We start from the raw sequence: 12,951 nt of genomic DNA on the forward strand, positions 1-12,951 counted from the left end.
CACAGGAATTAACGGATAGTGGAAAGAAAGAAATGAACATTTTACTTTTTTCACAACTTTTTTTTTTTGAAAGGTTAACAGGTACAGTCATGGCCAAAAGTTTTGAGAATGACACCAAAATTATATTTTCACATGATCTGCTGCCCTCTTGTTTTTATTAGTGTTTGTCTGATGTTTATATCACATACAGAAATATAATTGCAATCATATTATGAGTACCAATAGGTTATATTGACAAGTTAGAATGAATTAATGCAGCAAGTCAATATTTGCAGTGTTGACCCTTCTTCTTCAAGACCTCTGCAATTCTCCCTGGCTTGCTCTCAATCAACTTCTGGACCAAATCCTGACTGATAGCAGTCCATTCTTGCATAATCAATGCTTGCATTTTGCCAGAATTTGTTGGTTTTTGTTTGTTCACCCGTCTCTTGATGATTGACCGCAAGTTCTCAATGGGATTAAGATCTGGGGAGTTTCCAGGCCATGGACCCAAAATCTCTATGTTTTGTTCCATGAGCCATTTAGTTATCACCTTTGCTTTATGGCAAGGTGCTCCATCATGCTGGAAAAGGCATTTTTGGGCACCAAACTGCTCTTGGACGGTTGGGAGAAGTTGCTCTTGGAGGACATTCTGGTACCATTCTTTATTCATGGCTGTGTTTTTAGGCAAGACTGTGAGTGAGCCGATTCCCTTGGCTGAGAAGCAACCCCACACATGAATGGTTTCAGGATGCTTTACAGTTGGCATGAGACAAGACTGGTGGTAGCGCTCACCTCTTCTTCTCCGAATAAGATGTTTTCCAGATGTCCCAAACAATCGAAAAGGGGATTAATCAGAGAAAATCACTTTGCCCCAGTCCTCAGCAGTCCACTCCCTGTACCTTTTGCAGAATATCAGTCGGTCCCTGATGTTTTTTCTGGAGAGAAGTGGCTTCTTTGCTGCCCTCCTTGAAACCAGGCCTTGCTCAAAGAGTCTCCACCTCACAGTGCGTGCAGAAGCACTCACACCAGCCTGCTGCCATTCCTGAGCAAGCTCGGCACTGCTGGTAGTCCGATCCTGCAGCTGAAACAGTTTTAAGATACGGTCCTGGCGCTTGCTGGTCTTTCTTGGGCGCCCTGGAGCCTTTTTGACAACAATGGAAGCTCTCTCCTTGAAGTTCTTGATGATGCGATAGATTGTTGACTGAGGTGCAATCTTTGTAGCTGCGATACTCTTCCCTGTAATTTAGGCCATTTTTGTGCAGTGCAATGATGGCTGCACGTGTTTCTTTAGAGATAACCATGGTTAACTGAAGAGAAACAATGATACCAAGCACCAGCCTCCTTTTAAAGTGTCCAGTGATGTCATTCTTACTTAATCATGACTGATTGATCGCCAGCCCTGTCCTCATCAACACCCACACCTGTGTTAATGGATCAATCACTAAAACGATGTTAGCTGCTCCTTTTAAGGCAGGACTGCAATGATGTTGAAATTTGTTTTGGGGTTAAAGTTCATTTTCTGGGCAAATATTGACTTTGCAAGTACAGTAATTGCTGTTAAGCTGATCACTCTGACATTCAGGAGTATATGCAAATTGCCATTAGAAAAAATGAAGCAGTAGACTTTGGAAAAATTAATATTTGTCTCATTCTCAAAATTTTTGTCCATGACTGTAGACAGGTAGTGAGGAGCGAATAGTGAAATATTTGGATTCAGTAAAATAGGCACAAATACTTTCTAATATCTGTGTATTCGTACCGAATATAGGATCCAATGCAAGTCAATGGGAAAGCCAAATATTTTTTTGCTACAACCAACAAAAAGGTCTGGGTGCATGGGAAAAAAAGCTGGACTCGACAGGATAGAATAGGCAGATTACATAAAGTAAATACACATAGAATAGATACATATATAGATGTCAGTGACACACATATATACTGTATATATATATGTATATATTACATAGATAGTTAGAAAAAAGCAGGAAATTCAGCAACCGTGTACTGTAAAATCACAGCAGGATCAGACAGGATAGAATAAATGGATAACATACAGCAAAAACACATAAAATAGATAGATGTATAGCTGGCAGTGACACATATAATTAGTACAATGTGTGCAGCTTACTGTACATGTATTTATTACCGTACATGTATTTATTAAATATTATTTTTCTGAAAAAATAATTTTCGTAGCCAGCAGAAGAAAAGCCAATGGCTGGGAGACGATGTTTATAGCCTGGGAAGGGAGTAATACCAATGGAGCTTACCATGCTATTACTATCAGCTCACAGCTGTATACTTAGCCTTTACTGGCTATTAAAATGAAAGACCCTAAAAAGTAATGATGCAGGTTACCCCTATAATTAATAACCAGCAAAGGCTATGAAGACAGCAGTGAGCTGATATTAATAGCCTAGGAAGGGGCCATGGATACCGGCCTCCCCAGGCTAAAAACATCAGCTCTCAGCCACCCCAGAAAAGGTGCATCTATAAGATGTGCCAATTTTGTCACTTAGCTCTTCGCACTTGCCCTGTAGTGGTGGCAAGTGGAGTGATAGTTGGGGGGTTGATGTCACCTTTGTATTTTCAGGTGACATCAAGCCCCAAGGTTAGTAATGGAGAAACACCTCCATTACTAGCTCCATATTCATATCGTATAAAAACACACACCCAGAAAAAGGTAGTTTTATTCAAAGAATGACACAGACTCCTTTAATAAATTTTAATAATAATGATAATCTTTAATTCTATATAGCACTAACATATTCCGCAGCGCTTTACAGTTTGCACACATTATCATCGCTGTCTCCGACGGGGCTCACAATCTAAATTCCCTATCAGTATATCTTTGGAATGTGGCAGGAAATCGGAGTACCCGGAAGAAACCCACACAAACACGGAGAGAACATACAAACTCTTTGCAGACATTGTCTTTGGTGGGGTTTGAGCCCAGGACTCCAGCGCTGCAAGGCTGCAGTGCTAACCACTGCGCCACCGTGCAGCCATTAAACCATACTGATGACCTTGCCGATTCTACCACCATCGTCTTCTGCAAAATAGTTAAAATAGCAAAAGCAACCATATTCCTCACCTTTCTGCAGAGAATATGATAATCCATTTGTCCTGTGATGGGTCTAGCTCTGCTTCATCTAGATAGCATGCTGCATGGTTGCATAATGTCATCCAGCAGAGACACTGAGCAGCATCTGATACTCCCATCAGCCATTCCTGCTGTCACTGTTATTAGCGGAAGCAGGTGGCAGCTGATGGGAGCTGTAATCCCATCAGCTGACACCAGTGATCAGAGGTAAACTTTATTCTTCCTATCACAGCTGCATGCTCACGATGCCTTTTCACTGCGTGGGAACCGTGGCTCTCTGACTGGCGAAGATGATTTCACCACCAATCAGAAGCGGTGTTTGCCGTGCTGTCATGCACATGACAGCGCAACAAACACCCGGTTTTCAGACAGCCAATCACAGTAAAGCCACACCAAAGATGGTGCCGGCATTACTGTGATTGGTAAGCAAATAAAGCACCAAGCTTGGTGGATAGGTCACCAGAATATAATTAGGAGAATGCCAAAGTACTCGCAAGTAACGAATAGCACAAATAGCGTACTATTTGTGCAAATAACGAATAGTGCCGAATGTATTCGCTCATCTCTAGTAACAGGAAAAAATGGACCCAAAATTTGTTATGCAATTTCTCCTGAGTATGCCGATACTCCATATGTGGATGAAAACCACTTGGCACATAGCAGAACTTGGAAAAGAACAAGCGCTATTTGACCTTTTGAATGTAAAATTTGCTGGATTAATTAGCGGACCCCATGTTGCGCTTGCAGAACCCCTAATGTGCCTAAACAGTGGAAACTGCTCACAAGTGACACTATTTTGAAATCTAGACCACTCAGGGAAATTCTATAGATGGGTGGGTGGGTGATGAGCACTATGATCCCCCAGGTGCTTGACAGAAGTTTATAACATTGAGCCGTGAAAATAAAAAAATCACATTCTTCACACAAAATTGTTTTTAGACACAAAATTAGGATATCCACAAGGGTAACAGGAGAGATTGCACCATGCAATTTGTTGTACAATTTCTCCCGAGTACGTTCCTACTGCATATGTGGGTGAAAACTATGATTTTAAGCACAGCACGGCTCAGAAGGGAAGGAGCGCCATTTGACTTTTTAAGAGCAAATTTGATGGAATAATTAGTGGACACTATGTCGCATTTGGAGAGCCCCTAATGTGCCTAAACAATGGAAACCCCCCATAAATAACACCATTCTGGAAACTAGACCCCTCATGGAACATATCTAGAGGTGTGGTGAGTACATTGAACCCTTAGATGATTCATAGAAGTTTATAACGTTGATTGGTGAAAATAAAAAAAATCACCCTGCGATTATTGCTAGCACCAATCGTGGGTGTCATTGCGAGTGTTGGATCTCAAATAGAGCTGACACTGGCACTCGATCACTGCGGTGCTCAGCATGAGCCTGCACGATCACGACAGCATATATATGTAGGATGCTAGCAGGTGCGTAGGATGCAGTGACACACAGGAGGCAGAGCAAGGGTAGTATGTGTCGGCAGTCTGGCTAGTTGGGGTATAGGCACAGCTAGCCGGTGTGGGTCCATGGAGAGGGAGTTAACCGTCTCACTTCTCACAAGCTCATTCCCTGCCATGTGTCTCAACTTCCCACTCAAACTGATATTTCTGTTGGACCCGCCCCATCAGTCAGGTGTCCTGAACTGCTCTGGTCAGCAATCTCTTCCCTTTGAAACACAGGTGACAGGCCCAACGGTTCCAGCCCAGACACGCAGGAAAGACCGTTAGCTTGGCTCTCCTCCCTACACTCCCCTGCTCTTTTTCCTTGCCAATCCACGGGTGAGGCTCTTCGAGAAGTGTGTGACCGTCTTCTCTTTTTCTGTGCGAATTGTTGCCAGACCAAATTCTCTTGGTCATAGTGATTGGATGGCTTGCCAGCTGTTGTTCGTTCGGAGCAATTCTGATCAGGAAAAGTAGTGGAGCTCTCTTGTAGGGCAGAATCTGGCTGTGGGGGAAGAGCCATAGGGGAGCTTGCATCCTCTTGTTCTAACCTCTTGGAGCTTAATACTTCATCCCGTCTTCATCTTTTGCTTCTACAGGCGTATGGACCATTTCAGGAGCCTCGGGCTCCTCTTCTACTCAAACAGGGTTCTTAGACAAGCAGGGTTGGAGCATATTCCGATGAAGAGTTTGAGTGGGAGCATCTTCTTTCCTTTCAGGTTGGACTTTGTAGACAGGTCCCTCTGGACTAACTCGTCTCTTCACCTGATACGGGTCTGTCTCCCAACAATTTTCCAGCTTGTCCCGAGGGCGCTTCTCCTGCACTAAGACACGGTGTCCAGCTCAAAACTCTGTTGCTCCAGATGAGGTCCTCTCTGCATGTTCTAGCTCCTGTTATGTGGCCTGGAGCAACCGGTGTAAGGTCTGCAGGTGGTGTCAATGTTCTTGAACCCAGGAGGACACCCACGTCCATGGGTAGTCCTCTTCTGGGTCCAATGTCAACTCGGTGATCCCTTTTCTGTCTCGGCCAAACAGAAGAGAGTAAGGTGTATATCCCGTAGTTCAGTGTATGCAATCATTATATACCCACACCAGTTCAGAAATGTACGCTGGCCACTGGGCCTTCTGATCTTCCTCTATAGTTCTTAACATCTGAATCAGTGTACGGTTGAATCATTCATATGCACCATTACCTTGTGGGTGGTACGATGTGGTGCGGGACTTGTCAATCCGATACAGATAGTGCAATTCATCCATTACTTTTCCCTAGAATCAAGCTCCCTGATCGGAGTGATTTCTCTTCAGACACTCATAGGGTTGAATGAAGTTCTTACATATTGCATACGTAGCGAACTTTGCAGTCTGATCTCGTGTCGGAGTCACCACGGCAAATTTTGTGAAGTAATCCACCATTAACAGGCAATGTTCGTAGCCCTGATTGGCCGGGCTGATGGTTAGATAGTCTATTGTCAAGAGTTCCAGAGGAGCGGTGGTTGCAATGGACTTTATGGGAGCCTTCTGCTCTGGTGGCTTAGCCAGCTCACATGTCTGGCACTTCCTACAGGCCTTCACCTTCAACTGGGGATTGAAGATGAACCATTGTAGCCATTGGAAGGTCTTTTCTGAACCAAAGTGGGCTCCTTGCAAATGTGCAGCGACAGCAATTTCAGATAATGACGTTGTTGGAACAATGACTTGCCAGGTCACATTCGGCTCAGTCCGCAGTTGTGCTTTCTGATATAGTAAGCCGTTCTTCATCCGTAGTTGTTCCCACTGTCATAAGATCTGCAACACCTCCGGGAACAAGGTACCCCTTTCCAATGAGCTTGAAAGTCTCTGAGAAGCCACACATCATTTTAACAAAGCCAGTTCGCCATCTTCCTGTTGAAGCTGAAGTCACTTATCTCAAGTTAGTTCCAATATTTAATCTTGGACTGAGATATGTATTTGTCCCTGCATTGCCACCACCATCCTAGTGGACCTCCAGAATCTAGGGACCTCTTCATCCTCTAGCTCTTCGTCTCTGTCCCGCTCAAGTCTGGTACTCTTACTCCGGGACAGGGAATCAGCGTGGGCATTTTTTGCTCCCTTCTGTAGGCGATTTTATAATGGAATTTCACCATTCTAGCTACCCATTGCTGTTCTAAGGCCCCAAGTCTTGAATTCTCCAGGTGCGCAAGCGGGCTGCTATCAATGCTCACCAACACTTCTGAGCCGGACAGATCTCTCCATCATAGCCCACACCAACGCTAGCAGCTCCAACTTGAAAGAACTGTAATTTTCCAGATTGCATTTGGAATCATGAAGGAACTTACCTGCATAAGTGAACACCCTGTCTCTTCTGTTCTGCATCTACAACAACACAGCCATAAGTCCCAGCAGACTCCCGTTGGTGAGGAGAATGAGCGGTTGTGAGAAATCCATGTAAGCCAGGATAGGATCTTCGGTGAGTTCCTTTTTGAGATCTTGAAAGACCTCTTCTTGGTACTCCTCCCAGCAGATCTTCCAGTTCTTGGCTCCCAAGGGTACCTTTTTCAACAGCTCCTGCGAGGGCTTTGCTCATCGAGCAAAGTTCTTCACAAACTGCCTGTAAAAACCGGTCAGTCCCAGGAATGCCTGCACATCCTTCATGGTCTCCGGAGTAGGCCAGTCTTTCATCACAGCCACCTTCTGTCTGGAGGGCTCTACCCCTTCGGCAGAAATTACTTGGTCCAAGTATTCAATTTGTGTGCAGAACAGATGGCACTTCTGGGGCTTTACTTTTAGTCCATGCTTCTGAAGGCGAGCCAACACTTGTTGCAGGCATTGCAGATGTTCCTCGAATGAAGCCGCAAAGACTATAATGTTATCCAGGTACATGAGCGTCGACTCAAAGTTCAAGTCCCCTAGACATCTCTCCATGAGACGTTGAAAAGCTCCGGGAGCGTTGACTAGGCCGAATGGCATGCGATTGAACTCGTACAAACCCATGGGGAGAATAAAGGTGGTCTTTGCTTGATCTTGTTCAGACACGGGAATTTGCCTGTAGCCGCTGGCAAGGTCCAGAGTAGAGAAGAATCTGGCTTTCCCCAGAGCAGACAGGGACTCCTCAATCCGGGGCTGCAGGTACGAGTCCCTCACTGTACAGGCGTTGAGTTTACGGTAATCCACGCAAAAATGCAAGGTGCCGTCTTTCTTTCGTACCAATACAATTGGGGCTGCCCACGGACTCTGGCTCACCTGGATCTCACTGGCCTGCAACATTTGATTTGACATGCTCTTCACTTCCTGGTACAGCTGTGAAGGAATCTGCCGGTAATGCTCCCGTATGGGCGCAGTGCTTCCAGTTGATATTTTGTGCGTAATGACCATGGTGCAGCCAAATCATCTTCATGGAGGGTAAAGACTTCTTTATACTTTCCCAGCAGAGTTTCTACCTATTGCACCTGAGCGGGTTTGAGTTCGGCCAGTTCAGCCCGCATTTGTTCCAATATGGTTCGGCCCTCCTTGATGTAACGTGGTTCTGACACTGAAATGGCATTTACGGACACAGTCCAGGGGTCTCCAGGTTGTACCTCCAATTGCACTGTTTGAGGGGGCATTAATTCTTCAGGTAGGTTCCTTATTCGGGCCACCACACTTCTGGGGACGACTGAAATGTCCTGATCTCCTAAGTTAATGCACTGCACCGGAACGGTGCCCTCCCTTACGATGGCCAATGTATGTGCCACTAGGAGTCCAATGAGTAGCTGTTCAGAAGAAGCTGGTTTGACTTAGATCTCACCCCTCTCCAAGGGGACACAAGCACGAACATGCTGGGACAGCATTGTTTGTCTTGGTGGAAGAACAATTTTGGTGGAGGCCAGGACAATTACTTTTCCTAACACACCTCCCTCAAGGTTAGACTCATGTACTTATGCCACTCATGTTAGTTGTTGGAAAATTCTTCTCTGTGGTGTATTTGGGCCCAACTGTTTCAAAGTCTCATTAGAGAGGTCTCTGAGGAGAAGGCTTCCAAACTCCTTCAGCACATTCATCCCCAAGGTGACAACGGGTCCATAATTCACCTCTCCCTGTGTCATTACTACGCCTTTCCATCCCAGGCCTTTCCCACAGGTAGATACTTGCATCCATACCACCCCTGTGACCGGGATGGGTAGTTTGTTGGCCACCATTAACTTTATCTCAGAGCCCTATTCGGGCCGGTTTGCCAGGGTAAAATGTTGCCGGTAATAAGCCTCTGGCATCGCTGTCACCTGCGAGCCTGTGTCCACCAGGCATCGCACTGCACATCCGTCCATTTCTTTCCATATCAGGGGGCATGTTAACCCTAAACTTGTTGGACTGCCACTACTTTTCCTCACCTGTTCTGGCTCAGGGCTGTGTCCCCCTTGTTCGGAGCCCTCTAGCTTAACGGGAGGCGAGATGTCACTCTTCCAAGGCGAGTGCAGTCCCGTGCAATGTGTCCTCTCTCTCGACAGTTGTAACAAGTGATGAGCCTTGGCTGGCGAAATATTCTGGGGTCACGGTGGGGCTCCGGACCATCCCTGCCCTCTGGAGGATTACTGTTAGCCTCCGTTTTTCTCTTGATGTTATCCAGTTCTACTTTCACATTCAGAAGTTCTCTCCTCAGTTCTTCCACCAATTGGGGTTTAGCAATAGCATTTACAGACACCAGCATGCTCTGGACCTTTCCCACTGGGACTGTCACCCCCTGCTCCTGTTCACGCATGCGTGCCTCTTCCGTACACGTTCTCGCAGGGCTTGTTTTGTCAGCACGTCTCGCAAACCTGTCACTAGGAGATCTCATAACATTATGTCTGTAGGTCCTACTCCCCTGCCGTCTTTCCTAATAATTGCAATGTGTTGCTCTTGCAATGCATTCATATATTGGTCTCCCCCTCCTTCTGCATCCTACTAAAAAGGCGTGTTTTCAGCTCCCCTACGTCTGTTGGGTCCCCATGAGTCTCCTCCAAGATCTGCAGCATCTTATTAAAGGTATCCCAGTCTCATGGGGTCTGCAACAATACTGAATCCCTGGCTTCTACGTCCAGGGCCATAATGGCCACCTCAGCCTCCAGCACAGAGGTCGTGGGGTGCTTTCTTATCATGCCTCTAAGGCACTCAGTCCAGCTCCACAGCACAGTATTGCTCAACATGAATTTGAGCAAATTGCTCAGCATGGCCCCCAAGGAAAGGCTAGTCCTGGGGCCACCCCAACTGCTTGGCCTGCCATCTGCATGCTATTGGACTGCATCCTGCCAACCACGCCAAGAGTAGGATACTAGCAGGTGTGTAGGATGCAGTGACACACAGGAGGCAGAGGAAGGGTAGTATGTGTTGGCAGTCTGGCTAGCTGGGTGTATAGGCACTGTACCCCCAATAGGCACAGCTAGTGGGTGTGGGTCCATGGAAAGGGAGTCAACCGTTTTACTACTCACAAGCTCGCTCCCCGCAAAGTGTCCCATCTTCCCGCTCAAACTGCTATTTCTGTGGGACCCGCCCCCATCAGCCAGGTGTCCTGAACTGCTCTGGTCAGCAATCTACCCCCTGAAACACTGGTGACAGCCCTGACAGTTCCGGCCCAAACTCGCAGGAGAGACCGTTAGCTTGGCTCTCCTTCCTACATATACTTCAGTTTATTGGAATGAAGCTCCCGCGGCCACATTTATACACAGCATATGTCGAGAAGAGGTTTAAGTGGTTTTGGAAAACATCTGTCACCCACTTGCAATTTGTTATAACAGATTTACTTACCTTCCCCAGGTCCAGTGCTGAGTCGGATAACCCACTCAATTCTTCATATCAACATTCCTATCAGAAATCATATGATACATAACACAGTGAAAAATATATAAAACATATACCTTCCATTCCATACTATCTTCCACTCTATAGCGAATCTGGTACTTGGCTTGAAATAGGAAGTCTTTCAAAGCAGGGGGAGAACTCCAGCGGACACTCAGTTGATCTTCCAAATCCCCTACTCGACTCACATGAACATCGGATGGGGGGTCTGTAGTGACTACAGAAATTGACCATAAACTGTTAGAACATATATTAATAATAAAACATCTAGCCCAAAACCTTGAAAACAACTTACATTTTAATTTACTTCCACCTTACAAATGGCTATCTTTATATTTTGTGTATTCTTGCATACAATTTTAAATGTAACACTGTATCCAGTACATCTTACAGTATTATTTTCTGCTGCAGTTTAGAAATCAGTGAGGCTACCACAGGTGTCTATTGACCTATTTGCCTTTTATAATATATTATCTGTGTAATAATGTTGTAATACATATTACTATCCATATACATTTTAGAAAACTGGACCCTAAATGATCAGGTAAAAATGATAGCTGCAGCCAATCACTGATCTCATGCCATCAACAGTAGCAGAGTCGATGAGCTGAGTGAATAGCTGCAGCAGTGATGCATGCTGTCAAACTGACATTACCGTTGCAGTTAAAACGCATATATCAGAGCAGTAGCGGGGAGGCGGCACTGGACCGAGGGGAGCTGAGTAATATCCCTTTTTGTTTTTTGTTTTACTATTATCTGTTCATTTGGCGCCCACTTTTGTAAAAGTGGATGAAAAACCTTTAATTTATATATGTGTGCAAAATAGTAAATTTTTCTTTAACCTCAAATTTGAAATCAAGTGTGTTGCACACTAATAGTTTCTTCGGGGTGAAGACATGTGCTCAAAAGTATCTTACCCACATCAAGAATGTCCAGCGTCATTATATCAGATGTAGTGGATCCCAGTCTGTTTGAAGCTTCCACCCAAATTTCATAGGGTGTAAAGAGGGCAAGATCTTTAGGAATATGGCAGGAATATTGCCCCATGGTGTGATATTCTTGACATGTATTATCTTTGCCATACCACCTGGAAATATACAAATCATTATTCTCTTATCTACAATGAATGCTAGTTTTAGACCATTGTACACTATTAGAGTTGAGTGAATTTTTCAAAATTCCGTTCTGATAATGATCACCGCCGAATATTGTTTATTGCATAATTCGCAAAACACATCTCAACATCATTGCAGTCAGTGGGGGTAAAAATGAACAAATATGTTCGAAGCTGATCATCAAACATAAATTTGGCATGAATAGGGTACCAATATGGCACGAATATTGCAAATTCAGAATCGGCTACCGGTTCCGCACATATTCGCTTAACTCTATACACTATTACAAAAGATTAGTTACATTACTATTAAAACAACATACAATGCAATATTTGCTGACTAAATGTAATTGGAAACATATGTACATTATGTAAACAAAATAGAGAAAAACTAGAGATACTACTCAAAATAATCAATCAAGTTTAAGATTACAAAATAAAAAGTAAAAAGAAAATGTTGCTTACTCCCAAGGTTATTTGTCTCCACTAGATTATATAAATGAGACCCAATACTTATCTTTTGTAAATGCTTCTGACTGCCCATACACTTTATATATCTTGGCAGTCCACTCTTATCATGCACTGACATTCTAAAACATCAATGTAGTCTAAGCCAATGTTTACACATTCAGTATCTTCAGAATTATACAGAAGTAGTGCCGAGTTTCTATTACACTTTTCATCTGATTGTTCCACTCCTGGTTATGGCTTACAAATACTGATGTAAAATACTGACCAAATACTGTATGTGACCTCAGTGGAAGGATAGCATGGTGGCTCATTGTTTAGCACTGTGGCTTTGCAGTGCTGTGGACCTCGGATCAAATCTCACCAAAGATAACATCTGCAAGGATTTCTGCTTCTGTTTGAGTGGATTCCCTCTGGGTACTCTGGTTTCCTACCACAATCCAAAGAGATAGGGAACTTAGATTGTGAGCCTTAATGGACAACAATGACAAAATCTGCAAAGCGCTGTATTGAATGAAAGCTATATAAGCTTCTTTCACTTCTCAGCTGGTATGTTCTCACTTGTTTCTTTTGCAGTTTGTTCAAGCTCCGGAATATGTGCATGGTTGGTTTTCTCAGTGCAGATTTCAACTAACCCCAAAATTCAATGGGATTGAGGTCAGTACCCATTGTTGGCCATTTTCAAAGGGTCCATTTTTTCATATTCAACCATTCCTGTCTACTTTTGGATGTGTGCTTTGGGTCATTGTCTTGCTGGAGGACTCAAGATCTTCAACTCAAACCAAGTTTTCTTATACTGGGTAAGACATTTCACACTAAAATCTATTGATAATTCTCTGATTTTATGATTCCTGTGATACGACCAAGGCCTCCAGTACCAGACACATCAAAAAAATCCCAACAGTATTAAACAGTATTATGGATCCTCCACCATGCTTAACTGTTGGTAAATTGCACAGTCTGTAAATAACCTGTTACTTTGCATTGCCAAAAAGCTCTTTTTTTGTTTCATCTGTAAGCAGAACATTTTCCCTGAA

The 12,951-nt window shown here is 44.2% G+C and overlaps 1 protein-coding gene across 5 annotated transcripts in view; it reads right to left on the bottom strand.

Annotated features, from left to right (window-relative positions):
* The window catches only part of CRLF1 (cytokine receptor like factor 1), a 252,038-nt gene that overhangs the window by 63,494 nt on the left and 175,593 nt on the right, over nt 1–12,951 (bottom strand). For all 5 annotated transcript variants that reach the window (XM_069740508.1, XM_069740494.1, XM_069740502.1 and 2 more), the window contains exons 4-5: nt 11,250–11,419; nt 10,392–10,549 (exon numbers count right to left, since the gene is read on the bottom strand). In XM_069740508.1, coding sequence (XP_069596609.1) covers nt 10,392–10,549; nt 11,250–11,419 — 328 coding nt within the window. The remainder of the gene's footprint in view (nt 1–10,391; nt 10,550–11,249; nt 11,420–12,951) is intronic.

Source organism: Ranitomeya imitator, chromosome 1, assembly GCF_032444005.1.
Source record: "Ranitomeya imitator isolate aRanImi1 chromosome 1, aRanImi1.pri, whole genome shotgun sequence".
Classification (NCBI taxonomy): domain Eukaryota; kingdom Metazoa; phylum Chordata; class Amphibia; order Anura; family Dendrobatidae; genus Ranitomeya; species Ranitomeya imitator.